The 22,798-nt window shown below is 37.9% G+C and overlaps 4 protein-coding genes across 9 annotated transcripts; 3 read left to right on the top strand and 1 right to left on the bottom strand.

Moving 5' to 3' along the window:
- Positions 1–759: 759 nt before the first annotated feature.
- On the top strand, positions 760–1,954 carry LOC103434903 (enoyl-CoA delta isomerase 1, peroxisomal). The gene has a single exon (XM_008373280.4). The coding sequence runs from the start codon at positions 1,033–1,035 to the stop codon at positions 1,747–1,749; it is 717 nt and encodes a 238-aa protein (XP_008371502.1). The 5' UTR covers positions 760–1,032; the 3' UTR covers positions 1,750–1,954.
- Positions 1,955–3,671: 1,717 nt separating this feature from the next.
- On the top strand, positions 3,672–14,983 carry LOC103436017 (uncharacterized). Of its 5 annotated transcripts, none has more exons than XM_070824873.1 (19): positions 3,672–4,149; positions 5,198–5,277; positions 6,101–6,151; positions 6,822–7,343; positions 7,485–7,742; positions 8,118–8,183; positions 8,276–8,455; positions 8,547–8,598; positions 8,712–8,993; positions 9,375–9,485; positions 9,747–9,938; positions 10,409–10,684; positions 10,964–11,584; positions 12,185–12,672; positions 12,811–12,871; positions 12,970–13,038; positions 13,724–14,115; positions 14,227–14,378; positions 14,492–14,983. In XM_070824873.1, exons 1-17 carry the CDS (start codon positions 3,907–3,909, stop codon positions 13,808–13,810), a joined length of 3,639 nt encoding a protein of 1,212 aa, XP_070680974.1. In that variant the 5' UTR covers positions 3,672–3,906; the 3' UTR covers positions 13,811–14,115; positions 14,227–14,378; positions 14,492–14,983. The 5 variants fall into 5 exon arrangements, with proteins under 5 accessions (XP_070680974.1, XP_028961714.1, XP_017188577.2 ...); XM_029105881.2 differs by having other exon boundaries at positions 12,799–12,871; XM_017333088.3 differs by having other exon boundaries at positions 13,724–14,378.
- A 704-nt stretch (positions 14,984–15,687) lies between these two features.
- LOC103434842 (THO complex subunit 4A-like) lies at positions 15,688–18,277 on the bottom strand. The gene is made up of 5 exons (XM_008373206.4): positions 18,010–18,277; positions 17,588–17,713; positions 16,767–16,835; positions 16,500–16,684; positions 15,688–16,045 (listed from the first exon to the last, which is right to left on the bottom strand). The coding sequence occupies exons 1-5, from the start codon at positions 18,193–18,195 to the stop codon at positions 15,856–15,858; spliced, it is 756 nt and encodes a 251-aa protein (XP_008371428.1). The 5' UTR covers positions 18,196–18,277; the 3' UTR covers positions 15,688–15,855.
- Positions 18,278–19,259: 982 nt separating this feature from the next.
- On the top strand, positions 19,260–22,599 carry LOC114826104 (large ribosomal subunit protein mL46-like). 2 transcript variants are annotated; one of them, XR_003774965.2, is made up of 7 exons: positions 19,279–19,538; positions 19,947–20,012; positions 20,877–20,951; positions 21,257–21,383; positions 21,494–21,598; positions 21,729–22,069; positions 22,154–22,599. XR_003774965.2 is itself a non-coding variant. In XM_029105879.2 (6 exons), exons 1-6 carry the CDS (start codon positions 19,372–19,374, stop codon positions 21,870–21,872), a joined length of 684 nt encoding a protein of 227 aa, XP_028961712.1. In that variant the 5' UTR covers positions 19,260–19,371; the 3' UTR covers positions 21,873–22,117. The 2 variants fall into 2 exon arrangements, 1 of the variants encoding a protein (XP_028961712.1); XM_029105879.2 differs by lacking the exon at positions 22,154–22,599 and having other exon boundaries at positions 19,260–19,538; positions 21,729–22,117.
- The last annotated feature ends 199 nt before the right edge of the window (positions 22,600–22,798 follow it).

The following is a 22,798-nucleotide window of genomic DNA, read 5'->3' as shown; positions in this document are numbered from 1 at the left end:
AGTCCCCTTGCTCGTGACTGCCCCAACGAACCTGTTTGCCACACTAGCAACATATCAGGCCACGAAGCCCACCATTGCGCTAAGTCAAGCCTAACACCAGACATCAGAGGCCCTTTCCTTGACATCATGTGCCGTACTTGTGGGATGCTAGGCCATATCTGCCGAGAGTGCGTATCGATTGTCATCTGCAACAATTGTGGTGGAACCGTGGAAGGGGTCACCAAGCCTATGAGTGCCCTTAAGCCCTGATGATATACGGTCGCGGCCTACGTCGGTATTGAGTATTGACCACCTAATGAGTAATGAGTAGGAAGTTTCATGTGTAGGATTTGGTTGAATTGCTTCTCAAGTTACACTACAGTAATTATGGATTTACTTATCCTAACTTTCAGCCACGTGTCTCGTTTCTACTCTGATTTGGGTTGATTTAAGACTTGTATTAAGTTCCTCTGTTTTGTAGTTGATGCATGAATCTCTTCCTTCAAAATCATGTGTAAAATGCACGACCTTTAAATGGAATTGATGTCTTTCCCTTGGACTCTAAATTGAGTGTGAGTAGGGGATATACTGGGCTTTCATTGAGTCATTCATCGTGGCGATATCTTAAACCGAATCACTCACTGTCATATCTTTAGTTTTTATATGAAAATACGAAGTTAGCTTGAGATACTGTCATAATAACACATATGTTGTGCGAAAATAAGAAGTTAAAAATCGTCGGGCTACTCATAATGGCACACATGTATAGCCTTACAAAGATTGTTTGAATGGCACTTGGTTGTGTGAAAACGTGTATATCCTTTGAAACGCATGGTTGTCTGAAAACATGCATAACCTTCCAAATGATTTACTTTAAGAGTTTTCGATTGTGAAAAAAACGTATATAGCCTTGTAAACGTGGCCACAACAAGCTTTTGATTGTCATGGTCGTTCCGGAAAAATGCCCGCAGCTTTATATTTCTTCGACCTTGGCCAAATCCGAAACTTCAAACCCTACGAGAGAGTGAGAGGAGATTTTCTAGAGAGGGAGAGATGTGCACGTTAGAGAGGAAAGGCAACATCTTCATCCTAACGCTAACAGGCCTGGGCGAGCACAGGCTCAACCCCACTCTCATCGACTCAATCCGATCCGCTCTCAACCAAATCCGAGCCGCCGTCACCACCACCGCCACGTCATCATCGCCCTCGGCCCTAATCACCACCGCACATGGCAAATTCTTCTCCAACGGCTACGATCTCTCCTGGGCCCAGTCCTCTCAATCCCGCATGGAGCTCATGGACTCCAAGCTCCAGTCCCTTGTCGCCGACCTCATCTCCCTCCCGATGCCCACCATCGCCGCCGTCTCCGGCCACGCCTCCGCCGCCGGCTTCATCCTCGCTCTCTGCCACGACTACCTCCTCATGAGGCGGGACCGCGGCTTCATCTACATGAGCGAGCTCGACATCGAGCTCCTTCTGCCGCGTTGGTTCTTGGCACTTATCGAGAGCAAGGTCGGCTCGCCGGCGGCTCGGCGCGACTTGTTGCTCAGAGCCGATAGGGTGAAAGCCGACGTGGCAGTGGCGAAGGGGATTATCGACTCGGCGCACGATAGCGCGGAGGAAACCGTTGAGGCCGCGGTTAGACTTGGGGAGGAGTTGGTCGCGCGGAAATGGAACGGACACGTGTACGCTCAGATTCGCAAGGACTTGTTGTCTGATGTTCTGGATGAGATCCGCGCGAATAATACTGGCAGTGGATCCCGGCTGTAGGTTTATGGGTCGGACAGGCATGTGGGCTTTTTGGCCCAATAGTTATTTTTAGGTTGGATTCAATAAATCTTGGCCCAACATGCTGTTGCTACTTCTTCTCTTCATACTATGGGTTGATTTGGTATTGTCACTTAAAAAAAAAACTGATTATGCTGTACTATGAAAATAAACAGTTGTGAAATAAAGTAACAGAGTGTTTAGTAAATTTTTTGTAAAAGTGCTTTTGGAAGAAGAAAAAAAACAGTATTATAGTGTTTAGTAAACTTTTATCTAAAACAACTGTAACTGTGTGAAATGACCAAAAAAATGTATAATATTAGATGTGCCATTAATTTAATTTTCTTAACAAATAAAGGTGAATTACTAATATACTTTATTTTTAAAGGAAAAATATTTATAAACTTTATCTTAAACATATAATCCAACATTTAACAATAAATCATAGTCCAACATTCAACATATAATCCAACAGTTATGCTGCTTCACGTTTTCAGGTTTTTTTCAAAATTCATTTTTGCTGTTTCACGTTTTCAACTTTTTTTCACCCAAAATTGTGAAAATAAGCTAATTTTAAGTGTTTACTAAACACCTTTTTGAGTTCAACTTTTTTTTTTATACTCACTTTTTATAAAAACACATCAGTACCAAATCAGTACATATATGTTGACCACCTCCCCAAAAATAAAATTATTATTGTATTTGTAGGGGTTCTAATTTCTTTTAGGTCAAAACATATTTTCCATGTTATAAATAAAAAATTATTTCTAAAAAAAGGTTATAATTCAAAATATTTCCTTTCATTTAGTTAACCCAAAGGTCAAAAATCAAACCATAAACTAACTAGTTAACTAGTAGGTTTTTCTGAAAAGTTTGAAATTTGTTTGTGATCAAGTTTTGTTGGGGGTTGACACGTGACATAGTGTTGATCTGTGTTTTGAGAATGTTTTTGTAGGAATTACTTGTACTCATAAGTAGGTAGGATGGTACATGGGATGGTTAGGGTCATGTATTCCCACCCCCCTTGAGTAAGCGGAATCCCCATTTGATCTTTCATAGCCTTGTAACTCTTTTTAATCAATTTTCCCTTGACAAATAACTTAATGCTATAATGTACTGCTAAACAATTTTTTACTTATTTTAGCAGTGATTGATGTGTATAATCATAGTACTAAATATTGCCATAAAGGCTCTTGGGTGTGTGAAAACGTATGTGTCCTTGTAAATGCTATAAATGATATTGGTTGTGTGAAAACGTGTATATCTTTTTAAATGTTGCTAAAGAAAGCTTTTGGTTGTCATAAAGCACGTTAGTTGTGCAAAGAATGCCATGGTTGTGTGAAAACGTGCATAACCTTCCAAAGAATTACAGAAGAGTTTTCGGTTGTGAAAAAAACGTATATAGCCTTCTAAGCGTGGCCACAACAGATTTTTGGTTGTCTGAAAACGCGTTTAGTCATTCTAAAGCTGTGCTAGACTAACATTGACGTCACAATTTCTTTCCTTAAACGGATGCATTTACTTAATTTTCCACACTACCATTTACTTACATACTCAAGACTTTGTCCAAAAGAATTCATGATAAGAGCGGGAAATCAAATTTAACCGAAAAACCAAAACAAAAACTTAAAAAATAAAATAAAACACAAATCCTAAAGAAAAGAAATTCTCACCCTCTCTCTCCTCTCTCTCCCTCCGCTCGGACCCCTTTTTATTCCCAAATATCCTTTTTTTTTTTTTTTCTGGAAGAAAAGGGGACAAATTCTAGCGCATGCCAGCTAATCACGCCTCATAGAACTACGCCTTTTCCTCCAGCTAATCACCACATTACACCGATATTTAAGAATCTACCAAAAAAATAATATTTAATTAATTAATCCGTAATTAAAAAAAATAAAAATAAATACACAACAATTTTCCCAATCTTTCTCTCTCTGGCAGACTTGGTTTACATTTCGAGCATTTCGAGCATTTCGAGCACAACACAAACGAAAAAGAAAACGACCAGTTTTATTGTTTTTATTTTTTATTTTTTAAGATTTTGCTCAAATGTAAGAGTGGAGTTCTCCACAGAGCAAGAGGGCCAAGTTTTTCTTCCGCCGTGCGAAGTGCGAAGTGAAATTCTGAGAGATTCGGGTGGCGACCCGACCCGAGCACCCGATGTCTTCCGGCTACAACAGTCCGGTTCGGAGCCCCGGGACTTCGAGACTTCAGTTGGGCGGAGGTGCAGGTGGAGGAGGAGGAGGAGGAGTCTCCAGGTTGAGATCTTCGTCTTTCAAGAAGCCGCCGGAGCCGCTGCGCCGAGCGGTGGCCGACTGCCTGTCCTCCTCCGCGGCGGCTACCTCCCACCATGGAACCACTTCCTCCACTGTGCTCCTCTCCGAAGCTTCTCGAATTCTTCGGGTGAGTGGAAATTCTCTTGCTTTTGGCTGTTTGGTTTGTGATTTTGCTAGGGGATATTTGGATCTTTGAAATGCCGGTTTATGCTCTGGAATCTAGGTCTTCCTGGTTGTGTGTGTGATTTGTGTTTTAATTGGTGGATTTTGCATGAATTCGAGATTTGCACTCTGTTTGGTTTCTGAGAAAATCACTAGGAAAGAAAAGAAGAGAAAAAAAAAACTGTTCTTTGTGAGTAGAAGGCAACTTATTAGTGAGTTTTATGGCTTAAAAGATAGATAATTAAGCTGAATTCTGGTTTAGTGGGTATAAGGTTTTGGCTTTAGCTAGTTCAAAATCATACACATTGTAGATTTTGCTTGGGGGTTTAGCAGTTAGCAACGAACAGAGCACGAGTGCTGAAAATGGTTATTCGTAGTGCGTGTGTGTGTACGTTTTGAGTTTCCATTGGAGCCTGGAGGGAGTATTTAATGTGGTTTCCCTGCTCTCTGATTGGTCTTAAATAAAAAATGTCCTTGCTTGGATCACTTCATATTTAAATTCAAAAGAAAACGCTTCTTTAATTATAGTCGTCCTCAGGCGAGCAACTGTTTTTAAGCTCCAAGTGTCCACCTAAAAATCTAATGGTTTAAAACAATTGCATGCAAGGTGATATAAGCACTTTGTACAAAGTTACAAGTGGCTGAATTAATTTGGTGTTTATTATAAATTTGTTGCTCAGTTGGCACTCAAAAGAGTCTTTCTTCTGAGTGGTTCTCTCTTTAACTATACATATTGGGGGCAAGTTGAAATGGAATTTTATTGCTGATTTTCGAATTTACTGGTTAGGGAGCGTATTTAGATTTCACTGGCGGTCTTGGCTTGAAGTAGAATAACATGTCAAGACTTTATTGCTCTTCTGGTTGGTTGCAATTATTCAATTATCCACACATGAGTGTTTCTGACATATGATTGAGAAGTTTTTAACAGTGCAGTGCTCTGTATCCTCTTATTTGATTGACTTGATTGAGATTCAGTTTCATATTTCACAAGTTCAACTTATTATGATTGGCAGGACTATCTAGCAGCCCCTTCGACGATGGACTTGTCTTATAATGTGATTTTAGAACATACCATTGCCGAGAGGGAGCGAAGGTAAATCTTGTATATACTCTTGGAGGTTTTCTATTCCTTACTTTAACTTAAATACTTGCCCATTATCCTTAGCTCTAGTGACATGGGATGGCTGAGAAGAGGGTATAGATCCTAGGTTCAAGTTTCTATCTAACCAAAACAAAAGAAGAAACTTGTGCTTCACACATTTCAGTAACAATAACAAGCATGGTATAATTCGTGTAAAAACCAGCTTTGGCGATTAATTTCAAAAAATAGAACCTAGCTTTGGTGATTGTTTAGACGAAAACTAGTTTTGGCTGTGTGCTTCCCAGATTTGCATCACAAGATTGAATGGGCCATAAAATATAGTTCAACCTATTAATCAAAAGTAATGAAAGGGGGTAAATTTGGGAACACGTGTAACAGAAAACCATTATAACTGCCAGTAAGTTGTGTATGGAAATAATATTTGATACTCATAAGAGTTCTGTAGAAGGTGAGGAGTAAACATTTATGGCTTCTAGTTAATGGTAAATAAGTATGCATATGGAATACAAAAAAGAAAGGAGCATTTTAAATCAAACATAAAAAAAGGTGATAGCAGATATGTATAGGATAGAATTATAATAACTATTTGATTAACATACACAAGGAGTATTTTGGGAGATTAGAAGCATAGTGGTACACTGGAGTACTGGACCTTTTAGACATTTTCAGAAATATGCGTCTCTGTGTATATGTGTATGTACAGTTAGCGTTTTAGAAGTGCGTCTAAATTATCTCCATTATCATTTTCATTTAACATGATTTAAAGGACAATATGTGTTATCCTTTTACCTGATGTTACTTTTATTTATGCCAGCCCAGCAGTTGTTGCAAGGTGTGTGGCACTTTTGAAACGCTACCTTCTAAGGTATGTTCTTTGCATCATGAGATCTTTAATGATTCTAATAACTTGATGTATGAGTTGTTTATGTCACAGCTGTACAGCCTGTACTCATTTCTTCTAGTTGCCTGCAACGCTTATTATTCTATCGTTGAATTATTATTTTTTGTTTGAAATGGGCTGCGTTGTTTTCTATTTGTTCATAATCCTTCCAGTGGTCATTGTTGTAATTTCCTTCATTTAGAAGGTGTCATTGGTGACTACACGTGTAGTGTAGGGACTGATATTCCTGATTTTCTTTAACCTCCTATCAAAGCCTAAGCATTGGTAAAGAAGATATTGTAGGGTACTAATCTATGAGGAGAAACACCGTACTAGTTTCATTGAAATTAAAATAAATAAGGTGCCGTTTAGAGAAATGATTTATATCACACTCTGGGCACAAGTTATCCTCATTTGTGTATATTTAATTTCTTGCTTTCCATTTACTGCATTACAATTTATTTTAACAGTGGCTTGAGACTTGCCATACTGACACTGATTTGAATATATTTTATGTTGTAGTTAAAGTTACCTAGTAGGCCCTTACACTGGATGCACATTCTATGGTCTGAAATGAGGGAGAAACATCTTTCCTACCAGGATAGTTTCTTGCAATTTTGATTAATAGGGCTATACATTTTTTTACTCTCTGTAGGTATAAACCTAGTGAAGAGACATTACTGCAGATAGATCGCTTTTGTGTAAACACCATTGTTGAATGCGACATTGGTCCAAACCGGAGATTGTCTCCACGGTCGCAATCGTTTGGATCAATAACATCAACAATATCAACGGCATCTACAAATGTAGTTCCTTTATCTGTACCTAGTTTTGCGTCTGGGGCACTTGTGAAGTCATTGAACTATGTGAGGTCTCTTGTGTCTCAACATCTTCCAAAGCGGTCATTCCATCCTGCTGCTTTCTCTGGAGCCCTTTCTGCAACAAGACAGTCTCTTCCGAGTTTGTCTTCTTTGTTGAGTAGGTCCTTTAATTCACAACTAAGCCCTGCACATAGTGGAGAACCTTTGGAGAGTAAAGTTGCCACAACCATGTCTGTTTTGAACTTATCAAACATTGGAAAGGTTGATGGAATGGGAGATCTTGAATACTTTGCGCTTGACGTTTTCAAGTGGCGCTGGCTTGGGGAACAGCAATCATCATCCTTAGGGACTGAAAGGTAATTACATATACTTGTGTTTACCTTCTTATCTCTGGTGATCGATTTCTTTGTAGTTTACAATTTTATTTCGTCAATATCTCATATTTTCCCTGTTGCTTAATATACTAACTTGACTGCTTGACATGTTCCACTATCAAGTGATCGTGTTGTAAATCCCCAAGATATGAGAATGCATAGTCTTCTAGAAGTAGGTGCAGCAGCTCTACTTGTAGGAGATAAGGAATCTAAAATGAAAGGTCAACCTTGGAAGTATTTTGGAACTGCTGATATGCCTTATCTTGATCAACTGTTGCAACCTTCCCCAGTAACGGCGATTACTGATTCTGCCGCTGCCCGTTCCCATTTGAGAGCAATCACAGCATCTAAGCGTACTAAATCCGGCCCTCATCAAATATGGTATGCTCTTACCTCTTGTTCAACTGTTGTTACATCTTGGTCAACCATGTTACAGCATTTTATAAAATGTAGTGTAGGAATTTGGTTCTTCAATTTTTGTGGCACATAGTTCTGAATATTATGACAGAACAGAATCATGTTTCTATGACTGAAAAAAAAAAACCTCGAAGATAGTTCGTTTAAATTCACTGCCTTTTGCAGATATTTCTGTTACCACCAGGGATTTACATTTTAAAATAATCCCTTCTCATTCCCTGTTTTCTGAGGCATATTTGTTAAAAACCTGTACTCATTAGTCCTACGTCATCGGATACTAAAACTTTGGTACCATATTGACACCAACTGCTATTTTGACATTGTACATCCAAATTTCAGGGATGATTCTCCGGTGAGCACATTTCGTCCTCGGGCTAAACCGCTATTCCAGTATCGTCACTACAGGTAACAATAATCAATTATGTTGTTCGTTATCTTACTCTCTCTCTCTCTCTCTCTCTCTCTCTCTCTCTTACCATATTTTGGTTGTGTATCAGTGAACAACAACCCTTGCGGTTGAATCCTGCTGAGGTTTGTGAGGTCATTGCTGCAGTTTGCTCTGAGGCATCTTTGCAGAATGCTAATGTGAGGACAGTATCATCTAGATTAACTAATAACTATGGAAAGCCATCTATGGATGCGGCAGTGAGCGTCCTTATCAAACTTGTTATTGACATGTATGTTGTCATGCATTTGGCCGGTATTTATTACAGTTCACATTCACTGTCTTTTGCTGCCTCATTGTATGTTGAAAACCTCATTTTGTAGGTATGTCTTGGATTCCGGGACTGCTGCCCCTCTCACTCTGTCTATGCTTAAGGTGATAGCCCCCCCCCCCCCCCCCCCCCCAACCACCACAACAAACAACCCTCCTCCTCCTCCTCCTTTTTCTTTCTTTCATTAGGTTACAATTTTTTTTATATTATCTTTCAGGAAATGCTTAATTCTCCAAGAGCAACATGTAGGAATCGTGCTTTTGACTTGATTTTGAACCTTGGAGTTCATGCTCATTTATTAGAGCCAATGGTAACCGATAACGATTCCCCGATTGAAGAAGAGTATTCTCAAGAATCATATTTTGACAGTGAATCTATGCTTGCAACACAAGGAGTGAGAAGATCAGATTCTGTTATCACGGGCACTTCCTCAGCAATTGATAATTTTGAAACTTGGATTTTGAATATTTTGTATGAGATATTGCTGTTTCTTGTTCAGGTATATTTTCTGTCATATTCGTTATATAACTTTCATGTTGGATGCATGTTATTTTTCTTACAAGCTGTCCATTAATGTTCAACTAAAAAGTTACGGTTAAAACATTAGAAAATATATTTCAAACCCGGTTAAAATAATTAATCTAAATTGAATGTTTCCCGATATGTTTAGACAAAGAAACCTCAAAGAGTGCAAACTTCTACTTTTCCAATTAAAATCCACCACCTTCTTATCTTAAAAAATCTGTAGTTTCTTTCCACCCAAACAAGCATGTTAGGACACATTTTAACTATGCTATTTTTCTGTTAAATGTTTTAGTTTCGATATCGTGTAAATTTTTGCCTTCATTCTTTACCAACTAGTTTCTTATCTTTCGTACAGATAGAAGAGGAGGAAGAATCTGTCTGGGCTTCTGCTCTTAGCTGTTTGCTATATTTTGTCTGTGATAGAGGCAAAATCTTGAGAAACCGGATAAATGGACTTGACATAAGGGTGAGATATTTTTGAAGTTTTGTATATCAATGCTGTAATCATTGGAAACGTTTGACAAATTTTTATCAGAAACCTTTCCTATAATTTTTGTGTAATTTTTATATTACCATCTTTTTTATAAGATATAAGGCTAATGTGTGAATAAACCTTATATATCCAGTTTGTACCAAATAATGCCATAATCTAAAAATTCACTTAATATTTCTTTTCTATCATATCAGCGAGTTTAATGTTGGTTTTAATTCTACTTCCTACTGTCAGGTTATAAAGGCACTTCTAGAAATTAGCAGGAAAAATTCTTGGGCAGAAGTAGTTCATTGCAAGCTTATTAGCATGTTAGCAAACATGTTTTATCAAGTACCTGAAGGAACCAACAAGGCTGTTTCAAGTACCCAATTGTTTCTGGTGGAGCAAGTTGATCTGATTGGTGGAATAGAGTTTATTTTTGTTGAGGTATGCTAATAATTTACTATGAAACTGGAATAAATAGTAAGGTTTGTTGACATTTTTTTTCCGTTTCTTTTTTATCTGAACTCTGAAGATTAGCTTTATTAGAAATTTGGGTTGTTAGTTGATTCCTAGCATTTAGCTAAGACCTCTGGTAATCACAATCCTGTTATCGTCTGTGACTTATAAAATGTTTGTCTAATATTGTAACACTTGGTATGTGCTTATCGTTAATATTTTGGGGACGGGAAAGCAAGTTTGATGATCTTAAACATCACTTTAGTAGGCAAAGAACTAGCACACACTCAAATCTGTGTACTTACTAGAAGACGGAGACAGACCTGTTATTTGAGATAAGCTTTACTTAAATATGTATTTCTTATTAATGGAACTAATCTATTAGTGCTTTTGCATTGAAGGTTTCTTTTTACGAAAAAAATTTCCTGATTCCAAACTATAACTATTTTGCAATACAGTATTCACTTGCAAAATCAAGGGAGGAAAGGAGAAATCTGTTTTTGGTTCTTTTGGACTATGCTTTGCATCAAATAAATGAAATATTCATAGCTACTGGAGTCACTGAGTATAGCGATGACGAGATTCAGCCTCTTGTTGCCCTTCTCAATCGAGCTGATGCGCCTGAAGCTTTCTATATATCTGTTAAGCTTGGGTTGGTAGGCATTGGGGAAATCTTGAGGAGTTCTATTTCAGATGCATTATCTAGATATCCGAACAGTGAACGGCTCAATATGGTAATGTCTCAAAAGTTTGTGTGTGTGATTGGTGTGAGTCCGTGTACATGTTTTGTTTGTTCGTTCCCAAAAAATGTATTTGTGCATGCGCTGTGGGTAGGCCATGTTCTTTCAATTTTTTCACATTTTTTTTAATGGAATTTTTTGCCAGTTTCAGAAATTATTGGAGTGTTTTTTTGGGTTCCATATTTTCTTTTGATTTGGATAAGTCAGTTAATTGCAACAATTTAATGAATTTATCAAAGTTGCTGCTATCTGAATTTTGTTTTAACTTTACAGCTGTTGGACAGTGTAATGGAGAAACTTGGTGCAACAGTAAGCTCATATACTCATTTGGACACAGAGTTCTCACACATGATGCAGATAACCAAATCTTACAAGTCTCTGGATAGCATTGAAGGTGCCGTTCTGAGAAACGGAGTTGGCATGAAAGCGAAACTCTCATGGGCTCTTTTACATTCCCTTCTTCATTCAGAAAGAATTGCTTACCATCGGAATGCGTATGTCTGGTTAAGTGACCTGCTTATTGCAGAAATTAGTGAGGAAGGGAATTCAAGTATTTTGTCAAATATAAAAAACATGCAGCAGAAAATTGCCCATGCCGGTGTTCATGATTCTTCAGTTGCTTCAGATGTTCCTTTGCCTATTTGGCTTATGTGTGGGCTTTTGAAGTCAAAGCACAACTCAATCAGATGGGGCTTTTTGTATGTTCTGGAAAGGCTTCTCATGAGGTGTAAGATTTTGTTAAATGAAAATAAAGTCCAGAAACATGGCAGTGATATTGGCAATGTACGGAAAGATAACCGTCTCGAGAAAGCTAATGCAGTGATAGACATCATGAGTAGCGCCTTGTCCTTGGTTTTTCAGATCAATGAAACAGATCGCATTAATATTTTGAAGGTAATTTTCGTAAGAACCAGAAAATCTCTTTACTAAATTTAGGAAACTATTACCCACATATGCTTTAATTATATGGCTTTTAACCAACGGACTGTGAATGTTACCTTTGATTTTGATTGTTTGAAAAAAAACATAAGGTGTACCACTTCTGAATGGTGTAGGGACTGGAGTATTTCTCCACTTAGTCTTGCTGCAGGGTCAATTGAGAGTGTGAAATGTTTTGTCTGCACAAAATCATATTTGGTATATATTGAATGTTTCTTGACCGTATCGGTAAAGATTATTAGTGTAATATTGATAAGGCTGGGTGTCGTGACACGATACATTCTTATATAAGGGATTTACCGGCTGGGAATTTTGACCGGTAGACTTTTATGTAAGAACAAATAAATGAAAAATCAAATTGAGTACATCTAGTGCAAATCTGTTTTTCGAAATAGTATTGGAGAATTTGCTTTGAGTTGCTGCAAAGTGCATTCTCATTTTCCCCCAAGGATTCATGTATGTTTCATGATTTTATGGAATTCTCTTGTGCGTTTTTTTTTTTAGTAGAGGGTATATTTTCCTTATCCCCTATTTTTCTTTGGTTTCTGTAAACAGATGTGTGACATTCTATTCTCTCAATTATGCTTGAGAGCTCCATCTGCAAATACAACAGACTTTGGAGATGATGCACAGCTTGGTAGGGTTCTTAGACGGATGGACGGAAATAAAATAGTTGACGAGAAAGAGAGTTCTCACCAGGATGTTTGTATGGAAGAATCCAGTGGCAGATCTGGCCTCAGTAATAACAATCCTCTAGATCATGAGACAGAATCAATGGCAGCACTTCTTCTCCGAGGACAGGCCATAGTTCCCATGCAGTTGGTTACACGAGTTCCAGCTGCATTGTTTTATTGGCCATTGATTCAACTTGCTGGTGCAGCAACAGACAACATTGCATTGGGTATAGCTGTTGGAAGCAAAGGAAGAGGGAACCTTCCTGGTGCAACATCTGATATACGGGCTACCCTTTTGTTACTTCTAATTGGTAAATGTACTGCAGATCCTGCAACTTTCCAGGAAGTTGGCGGGGAGGAATTTTTTAGGTGATTCTTCAATTCCATGCTACCATCGGATGAGCTTCCTTTTCTTTTTCTTTTTTCTTTTTATATATATTTCTGCTTTTTATTTTGTTGTGTGTGCATATATATGATATATGATTCATTTTTAAGTTATAAATTCAGGGAACTCTTGGATGATACAGACTCGAGGGTGGCATATTACTCGTCAGCTTTTCTTTTGAAGGCAAGAATGCTTTTTCTCCTCTTCCCACAAACAAATTACAGTGTACTGAATATGTGGTGAAGTTTGTCCTGCTAACAATTTTAATTTGTGTTTTACAGCGAATGATGTCAGAAAAACCTGAAAAGTACCAGCACATGCTTCAGAATCTTGTTGTTAGAGCTCAGCAGGTGGGCCTTGTTTTAGTATTGTGCATGCCGTCACACATTCTCAATATGATTCCTGAAAAAGATAATAGGTCATATTTTGCATAGATATTATCGTATTGTCCTGACTTTGATATGGTGCTTGAAATATAGAAATTTTTATAGAAACATTAGAGTATAGGACTATAGGTTATTGAGGATTGTTTTCTTTGTAGGAGCAATATGTCATTGTAAAGTTATGTTTTAGATAACAAAGGTCGAAAGTATGATAGCTTTAGGCAGCCTGATAAGAAACTATGTAGCATTCAACTACTGGATTTATATTCCTTGTCAGAAGAGTCATGGGCGTGTAATATTTCGTACAGACTAAGCCTTATTCTGGAACCAACTTTGCCCTATACTTATTATATAGGGATTATCTCTAGCGACTACTCATCCTTGTATTTGTATTTGTATTGCTGATTAACATGCGTGGGAGCTGGTTTTGAAATCTCCAATTGTCCCATTTAGTTCTCTTCGTAAAGGTCATGATATACGGTTGACAAATTTTAACTGCTAAGGTTTTAAAGGAGATGGCTATAAGGAAGCTTATCGTCTAAACATGTCACAGAAGTATGGATAATAAAGATGGTTTACAATCCCCTGTTGGAACTTGGAAGAGCTTATAATATAGCAGCTAGCTTCTCACTGCCATGTTTACTCTGTGCAGAGCAACAATGAAAAGCTCTTGGAAAATCCGTATCTTCAGATGCGTGGCATACTTCAGCTGGCAAATGATCTTGGAACTGGGTTGTAATCTGGTGGTGCAGAATTGTAGATGTTTCCCTTGACTTGTAGAACAATGCTTTCAAGCGCAGGTTCATGCCATCACAATGACACATGCTAATCCTCGAACAGCACTATTTGGCAAGTTTGAAAAACCTATGTCTGGGATTATGCTCAATTTTCAAAGCATACATGAAATTCTTGGGAAAAGTAGTAAACAGAGGGTAGGAGATGCATTACATGTTGGATAAGGCTGAAAAGTCTTTCGTACCGAACACAGTGGGGACGTCAGCAATCAATTCCTTGTGGTTGTCCTTCTCAAATTATTAGAAAATGGTGAGCCATATCGATATCTACTTCCCATATCTTCCTCTCCATACTGTACATTATGTAATGAACTGTCGGGGGGCGCCTTTGTTTTGTAAAATACATGAAGTTCATGTTCAGCTGAAGGATTATGGCGGGGGCTCGTCAGAAAAAAAGATACTTAGAGCACAAGTAGCTCTCAAAAAGTTTGGAAATGTTTAATTCTTCTTCTGCCTTTCGTTCTGCAACTGGAAGTTGCAAGGCACGGGCGTAGCATGTAGACACATCTCGAGGTATTGCCACCTATTCTCAATGAATTTTGTGCATTATTGTAGCATGGTCACAACACTTTATACTGAGATGTGTTTGTTTAATAATATATGCTTTTTCTGTCGTGTGCATGCAGTTATTGTGCATTACAATGCCAAGAGACCTTGTGGGAAACTTTCGGAGAATATATTCTGTAGAGACTCGAGATTTCCATCTTCGTCCAAGCCTTCGTTATATTTAGTAATTCCTGAAGGCGATATTGACATACATGGGCAGGGAAAGTTTTTTACATTTGTTAACTCATAGAGCTTCGTCTTCCCGACAGCAACGCGAAGAGAATTAATCTTTGTATGCTTAGTGGACAGAGTATACCGAGGTATTAGAGGGTATTACCAGACGTTATGCTACTCTAATTCCGTTACTAGGGGCAACACAGGGGTGTCTGTTTTTTCAGGGCACCCCAAAGTGTGCCTGCTATGATTTTTGAGTCTCCAGGGTTTATTTTTGACATTGTAAATATGTGAATTATTTTCAATTTTTTTTTGTTTTAATTCCTTTTGTCCCGTTTATTTTAACTAATTGTTGATTGTTGTAAAATGGCTATAGTGAAATTGAGTCCTTTTTTGCATGTCTGTTGAGAAATTTTGTTTTTCGTGTTCAATCAATCGATTTTTAAGAGGAAGTATTGGTTTTATTTCTTGTTGGCTGATTGGTTCTAAATTCGACCGTGACGATGTGTATTTAGATTCCTATACTAAAAAGTCTATTGACAAACAAAGAAGTTACAGAACATGCCGAAAATATGAAACCCCAAAGGCATAATGTGGGAGTAGTAAAAGCCAATCCAAACTCTGAAGATTTTAGAGTTTGAGCAGCGTTTTGGGTTGAGCTTGATGTCATCGCTTCAGAATGAGGAGTCGAAAGCCTTTGATGTCAACCTCTAGACGTCCACCCATCAAACTAACCAACTCCATAAACATTGCCGTAACAAGAACCAAAGAAACCCGTCATCACCAAAAGAATCATTGCACAATTTTCTCTAAGCCATGTAAAGGAGAGATCGAGGGAACTAAGTTTGTGTGAAAGAAGAAAGAGTTTAGGGTTAATCGTGTACAGGTCGAGTTCAGAGACTTCGTAGCAACTGTGAGCAAAATAATATCATCTTTTGGGAGCATCCAATCTGCCGCCATCATATGCCTACCGTTGAAGTGAAATTGACAAGCATTTGGTGCTTCTTACTTGAAATTACAAAGATGTAAGCAGATCAAAATGAGCAACCAAATCAGAGATACTATCCAGAAGATTGCGGCCGAAGCCAGGAAGAAAGATGTCTGCCGGCCAAGAAATTTATCTCTGATGTTCATATATAAAACCAAAAGGGGTGGCATTGTACACATTTTTCTTTATGCAGCTGCAACTCTCTTAGCATGGAGCACAAAATGGAACTTACCACTTCCAGTGTAAAATTAAAGTACCAGTGTGTACATTTCAAATGTGACTTCAATTCACCAGCAAGCGTTTTTGGCGGTAGTTCTCCAAGTCTGCATCCAGATCTTCAAAAGTCACTTTCTCACGAGTCGGCTTCACCTGCTCACGAGGCTGCTTCACCCGTCCATGGCCCCTTCCAAGTCCAAAGCCACCGGTACCACGACCATGAAAGAATCCCCTACCACCAGCTTGACCTCGTCCACTGCCCAAGCACGTGATGAAAAATAAGTTGATGAATGATGGAAACCCCTAAGCTAAGCCCCTAAAATATCTAATTAGGACAATTGAGATGGCATCAACGGGAAATTATTTCACATGCCTTTTCTTTCCTCATTTTCCAACAATTAACTGCAGACAATAGATTATATTTTACTTCTACTCCACCAATCAACTTGTTCTGAATGTGTCTCAATGTTTGCACCGTCTTGCACACATATAACCAACAGCCCAGTACACATACATTACTTATCGAATTATTTGATCTCTGTGAATAATGACAAATTAATATTCTGCTGATAAATTTAGCTTTGGCTAACTGGCAGTCCTTTTTTTTTTGCCGGTTTATCCAGTTACAATTGACAGTCCTGACTTTAAATACAGCACGGATGTGTTATATGGATACGGATGACCCCAAAAGAAAGAGAGAACCTATATACCTTTGGAAGACAACGTTTGGTTTTCCCATCAATCTACTTGTAATTGGAGGCACAGGAACAGGAGCAACAGGACTCACTCCCACAAGCTCAATTTTCATTGGCTTTCCATCAAGCTGAACATCGTTATATTTCTTGATTGCTGTTAGAGCATCTGAATGGTGTAGATATCTAACTTCCGCCGTTCCCTAAATATAAGCAAACCTTATAAACCATCAAAAGGAAAAATATAATTGAGAACAATCTATTGATGTAAAAATTGAAAGATACCTTTGATCTTCCACTCCTATCATAATGGATTGAATGGTGTATCACATGACCAATATCAGAGAAGAGCAACTGCAAGGTAGCATTGTGGTTATCAACTCTTTCACTTAATTGCAAAAGAGTGGGGGATACATACAAGTTTAAGTTTGACACATGTGGTTCTAATGTACGAATTGTCAGGCTGAAGGCCGAGCTTAACAACATCAAGAAGAACTGAGAAACATCCAACTGTAGGATTGAGCAGCACCCTATGTATTATTAGCAACTGCTAAGTTTCTGACTTTACCCGCACACCACTCACATTCAGTTGCACATACAGAAGCAAAAACCAAAGAAACAAAATAAATAGATACGGAAACAAACGTACTTTGTTTTTTTATTCAAATACTGCCATAAAACACATGTTGAACTATTTGTCAGCAGAACCATCCCAGTAACACTAGATTGGAAGATCGCAGTCCATATCCTAAAAAAAAAAAAAAAAAAAAATACCCTTTACATACAGGAGACATGAAACGACACATTCTCAATCTTGGTTCCAGGTAAACTTTTTTTGCTCATCCAACCCTCTAACTCCAATCCTACATAGATTACAAAGACCATATGAAAAGATAGAACCCATTTCGAACAAAACCCGTATGGAGATTCTCTGAGCCTGCAAACCAACCACATGACCATATAATATTTTTCAACTTTTTTTGTGATAACTAAAGGTTGTCACCTACATTCCTCCCATGGAACCAAACCCCAAAACATTAAATTGTTCTGCACACAAACAATAACATAAACAAGTTAATAAAACTGGAAAGGGAGCAGAGAGCTACCTCAATATCGCTATTCGAAACCTCATAATCCAAGTTAGATATGTATAATTTGGTTCCCTTCTCTGAGTTTGTCCCCATGGTCACATCCATTTCTTGCTCAAATCTGGATCTTGGAACTTGCATTTTCTGCATCACATTTGTTAATTACATATTAAAGACAAACAACATAAATCCATATGCATAACAGAGCTAAATATACAGAAAGCCAAATTCTTGCTTGGTTCCCGAGAAAGTGTAGCACAGAAAATTTACTTCCGCCTACAAAACTTGAACACGCGGATTAAAGGTTACATCTTTCTTTGTAAAATAATACTAATAATATTATATTAATTTATTTGTATTTTCCCGCATTTCGCAGCAACCAAACAATGCATTAAACTCGTCAAACCGGAAAATGTAGGAAAGGAGAAACGCTAGCGCACCGGTTTAGGAAAGTAGGGCGCCGTTCTAACGGGGTTGCGTTTCACGAGCTGACGAGTGGGTCCCGGCGCGGAGCCTCGGCCGCCTGGGGGGACTCTGAAATCACGGCGATGCCCTCCGGCTTCCGACTTCTTCGCCTTGCGCCTCCATATGAGATCGTCGAGCGACATGTCCAGCGGCGGGGGCATTTCGGGAAATGGCTGAGAGCTGAGGGTTTTGCAAGACAGTGAGTGAGTGAGTGAAAGGGTTTTTGGTTTTGCAGGGCTCAGCAGTACCGTGCACCTGAGGTTTTGCAATTATATTTGCCAGAAGGCGGTTAACAAGTGTTCTCCTCGTGAGCACGCACTTTCCGTGAAACTTAGCCAGAAACGTGACACGTGGTGATCAACTATCTAACCAGTTATTAATAAAACTCTTTTGCAACGACTATTTAGTTTTTTATCATAACAAAAAAGTTAAGGGTGCTAATGTAATTTTACAAACAAAATTTTGCTATTTTTTTAGAAAATAAAAAAAAACCCTCTCTTCCTCTCTCCCATCCTCACGTTCTCTCTCACTGTCTTCCTCTCTCCTTCAATTTTAAAAACAAAATATATGATCATTTGATCATAGATGATGCATTTTTGCTCACTGCCATAAATTATGGTGTATATTCACTATACACTTTCTTATTCAACACATGTCTTTTCGCTTAATTTTTGTTAATTTTTTTTTCAAAATTGAAAAAGTAATATTTAATGTGAAAGTTAACTAGAGTTAGGTGAAAAGACACGTGACAGATGTATATGAGGAACATACATTATAGTTATAATGGTGAGAAAAAAATGTGACACATGTATATAAATTTTTTGCACTATCTATTAAAAAAATATTACAATAAACCACTTAAACTTCATGCTTCGTTTATTTATCAATACCAATTTACATTTATTGACACTTTTTATGGACATTTTCGCTATTTTAAGTACATCTACCGTCGTGCTATGTGAGGACTTATATGCAACGAATTTACCATTATTTTGGTGTCTCAATCAAATTAGGCAATGATGTGTATAAATTTTTCTCCACATGACTTGTATTGTTGAATTAGAATACCACGTGGCGATAAACCAGTTCTAACAAGATGCACACTCTCACTAGAGGCACGCAAGTTCCATGAAACGTAGCCAGAAATGAGACAAGTGTCAATCATATTCCCGCTATTTATTATTTACTCTAATATAAATAATGGCTAATGTTCGTAATTTATAACAGTATCAGACCCTTTTTCATTTCAAGCACATGACTACTGACTGAATCAGGGTTTTAGAAAGGGCTTTTCGTGAAATTCCCCGGTTCAGATTCTGGGCGGGTGTGGATCCAGAATGCAGAGGACCATCCCGCTTTTGCGTGGGACTCTGGCGAGAGGCCGCGGATTTTCCACGAGCCCATCGTCTTCTTCCGAGAAAATCGTCGCGTCTGTACTCTTCGAGAGGCTGCCTGTCGTCATCCCCAAAATCGACCCCGTCGTTTATGCGTATCAGGAGTTCGCGTACGTTCGTTTCTTATTCTCTCTCGAGATGTTTTTCTTTCTTGTTTATTTTCTGTTTGGTTGCTCGGAAAATGTGGGAAAGTGAACTAGATTAGAGGGTAGGGGTTAGCTGCCGAGATAGTTGTGGAAAAGAACTGAAAATATGGATTACTTTGCTGTAGAAATCTTTAATTTTGTTGTCAATTCCTCTGTTTGAGTGCTTATTACTTGTCATAGTCTCAAATGGCGGGTTTGGGGCAAGTGGATGATGGCTTCAATTTTGGTTTTTTTGGTGTGATGAAGGTGCTATGGTGATAGATATTGATCAGAATACCTACATTTTTTAGGAAATTTGGTTTAAATTCTGTTGATTATTTGAATTTGTGTTATGAGTGGCTCATATTGGTGTTTTATACCCTCGGAGTTTAGGTTCCGGTGGCGACAGCAATATCGGCGCATATATCCGGATGAGCTTTTAGACAAGTCTAATGCTAGGTAAGGTTTGTTTTGAAGGTTTACTGCTTCATCTGGGAATATGTTAATGTTTGCTCTTCTTTTTACCTCTATCGTAGCAAATACATCACGTTGTTCACTTCTTTTCTAATCACTAATTTCTTAACCGTAGACCTTCAAAATTCATTAACCCCTAAAATTTGTCCTCGAGAATATCCTGAATTGCACTAAATAATATTTGCTCTGTTTGTTGATTGGAATGTCTTTAGATTTCCAGCGTGTATTTAAACATTTTGTGTCGAGTGTTAGGTCAAACTATTCATCAGTGTAAATGGCTCCAACTCCATGAGTAAGTTTTTAATAGTTGACAGTTTCATGAAATGTTGATATGCATTCTTTTAAAGAAAAACTAATGAAAATGGCTTGAAAACTTTGAGTTTTAACGATAAGGACAAAATAAAGGGTAAAGTGAATAGTACCATGTTTGACATTTTAGTGTAAAAATGTGGTTTTTCGTTAAAGTGAACAGTACCGCAGGTTTTTCGTTAAAACTCCCTTCTTTTAAACGTAGTGGACTGTGTTATATTTCTTTTAACAAGGAAAGGCATGCAAGCATCCTTGTGGAGTTTGTTTTATGCGTCTCTAAGTTATGAAAAGTTATGATGTTGATATTAGTATGAGGAACAATGAGGTTTAGTATATATTCTGGGGGGTCTATCCCTATACCTCATTCATTCTGTTCTTTTTTTATGGGAAGCACTGAAAGCCTACATCTGCCAAGTGATCGTATCAAAATTTATAAGCGCTTTTTTGGTTTATTGCATAAGCCTTACTCACACTTGATGCCCACAAGACAATTGCAAATAGAAGTCATCCTCTAGCTTGACACTTACTTTTGGTGAACAGGGGAAAAGGTGACTACCAAATTGATTATGTACCTGCTCCACGGATCACCGAAGCTGACAAAACGAATGATAAAAAGTATGGAGTATAATTTTTATGATGCTATATAAAAGTCCAGTTATTCTTCTTTTTTTTTTTTTTTTTTTTTTGTTTCCAATTTTCATTTTACGGTTTTGTTTGAAGTTCTTATTGCTTATGATATTGTGGGATCTTCATATTCTTTGTAAAACCTTTTCTACAACCTTCTTGGATGTTAGAAGACAATAAATTGTTTTCTGCTAGCTGTTGGACATTTGAGTGATTTTTATTGATAGTTTGGGGTAATTATTTTTTCTATATGTGAAAAACACAATGTTTAAGGTTGGTTGGTTCCTGTTCTTTAGGTCATTGCAGAGAGCACTTGACAGAAGACTATATCTTCTGCTCTACGGAAACACTGATGGATCTGCTGGGAAGTCAGTCTGGCATTTTCCTGAAAAAGTTTACCAGTCTGAAGAGACACTGCGGAAGGTGATGGTTGCTATACGATGCCATATACTTCTCTTCTTCTTTATCCTCCTAAAATTCCATGTAGTTCTTCGTTTTTTTTCCACAATTGCATAAATCCGTTCTATTTTCAGTGTGCTGAATCTGCTTTAAAATCTGTCTTGGGAGACCTCTCACACACGTACTTTGTTGGAAATGCGCCCATGGGCCATATGGAACAGCCAGAAGAGAATATTAAGGTATACTTTTGTAAATTATGTTTTCTTTCTTACACCAGATTGGCTTCACGCGATAAATGTTAAAATGCATATTGGTGTTGCCTGTCGATCCTGTATATTTAATCACAATTTCATTTTCCTCCATTTTCAGCAATTCTTTTTCAAATCTCAAGTGATTGCAGCCAACAAGTTTGACATTGGGAAGTGTGAGGACTTTGTCTGGGTGACCAAAGATGAACTGATAGAATACTTTCCTGAGAAAGCCGACTTCCTTAACAAAATGATCATCAGCTGAATCCCCCACCCGTTTTTTGTTCCCTGAAAGTTTTTGCATTTCAGTGAAAGAATTAGTATTGACTCTTTATGGTAGATTAAAGCTGGCATAGAGAATCGTAGGTTATAGAAAGCTGAAAATTTTGTGTTCATGCTTTTGGTGGCTGACACTTGACCATATCGGATTGTTTGTCACTTGGATCAATGCTGTTTCTCAATGTAAGTTGCCAGCTTTTTTCGTCTGCAATAATATGTTCCTTTCTGCAATTGGTGCTGCTGATTGATAAGTATACATTTTCTTAGCAAAGCTTCGCATATGCGATATTCCACCATAGTTTCATCGCCCGATTGCGCATGTTCAGATATATGCCAGTATTGTACCTTGAGGCCCTTGGATGTTCTTGTCGTGTAAGGCTGGAAATCCATCCAGGTGACCGATCGTGTGAAGTGAACTACGAAAGGATTCGGTTCGATCGGATTGGATTGGATGGGATGGGATGGGATGAAGGGATAGGATTAGTGTCCTTGGTATGGGTCTTGCCCTTGGGTGTAGGTCACGAAAAGTATATTAAATTAAGGCACCTCTCCCAGGTTAAAATTACAGATTGACCAACCTCTTCTCACCTTCCATCACCTTCCACCACCTTCAAGTATTGGTTGAAAGCTTGTATTATATATACGACTAGGATTTGTGGACAAACGTTTTTGTGAGACTCACTCTATAATGTATTTGAAAGATTCAACCTTTATCTTTTATGACTTACTTCAAACATCAGTCTACGAAAAATATCCAAATCCGAAACTATATGACCATTAAATTAATTTTAATGTTTTTTTTAATTTTTTTTAATTTTTTGTATAACCGTATCACTTCATTTTAACATTTGTAAAAAGATAAATGGAATGAAAGATGTACCGAATCATCAATGCTAATGAAAGATGATCCCT

Source organism: Malus domestica, chromosome 07 (genome assembly GCF_042453785.1).
Source record: "Malus domestica chromosome 07, GDT2T_hap1".
In the NCBI taxonomy this organism is placed as follows: Eukaryota; Viridiplantae; Streptophyta; class Magnoliopsida; order Rosales; family Rosaceae; genus Malus; species Malus domestica.
The sequence above is the reverse complement of the archived record's forward strand: the minus strand, read 5'-3'. Positions and strand labels throughout refer to the sequence as shown.

Bases quoted from the DNA above. Each gene is read 5' to 3' on its own strand.
- LOC103434903 (XM_008373280.4), top strand. From the start codon at position 1,033: ATGTGCACGTTAGAGAGGAAAGGCAACATCTTCATCCTAACGCTAACA.
- LOC103436017 (XM_029105881.2), top strand. From the start codon at position 3,907: ATGTCTTCCGGCTACAACAGTCCGGTTCGGAGCCCCGGGACTTCGAGA. The intron at 8,994-9,374 runs GTATATTTTCTG...TCTTTCGTACAG, and splicing joins TATTGCTGTTTCTTGTTCAG to ATAGAAGAGGAGGAAGAATC. The intron at 9,939-10,408 runs GTATGCTAATAA...TTTGCAATACAG, and splicing joins TAGAGTTTATTTTTGTTGAG to TATTCACTTGCAAAATCAAG.
- LOC103434842 (XM_008373206.4), bottom strand. From the start codon at position 18,195: ATGCCCCCGCCGCTGGACATGTCGCTCGACGATCTCATATGGAGGCGC. The intron at 17,714-18,009 runs GTGCGCTAGCGT...AATGTGATGCAG, and splicing joins CGCCCTACTTTCCTAAACCG to AAAATGCAAGTTCCAAGATC. The intron at 16,685-16,766 runs GTATCTTTCAAT...GCTTATATTTAG, and splicing joins ATAGGAGTGGAAGATCAAAG to GGAACGGCGGAAGTTAGATA.
- LOC114826104 (XM_029105879.2), top strand. From the start codon at position 19,372: ATGCAGAGGACCATCCCGCTTTTGCGTGGGACTCTGGCGAGAGGCCGC. The intron at 19,539-19,946 runs GTACGTTCGTTT...CTCGGAGTTTAG, and splicing joins TATGCGTATCAGGAGTTCGC to GTTCCGGTGGCGACAGCAAT. The intron at 20,952-21,256 runs GTATGGAGTATA...CCTGTTCTTTAG, and splicing joins GACAAAACGAATGATAAAAA to GTCATTGCAGAGAGCACTTG.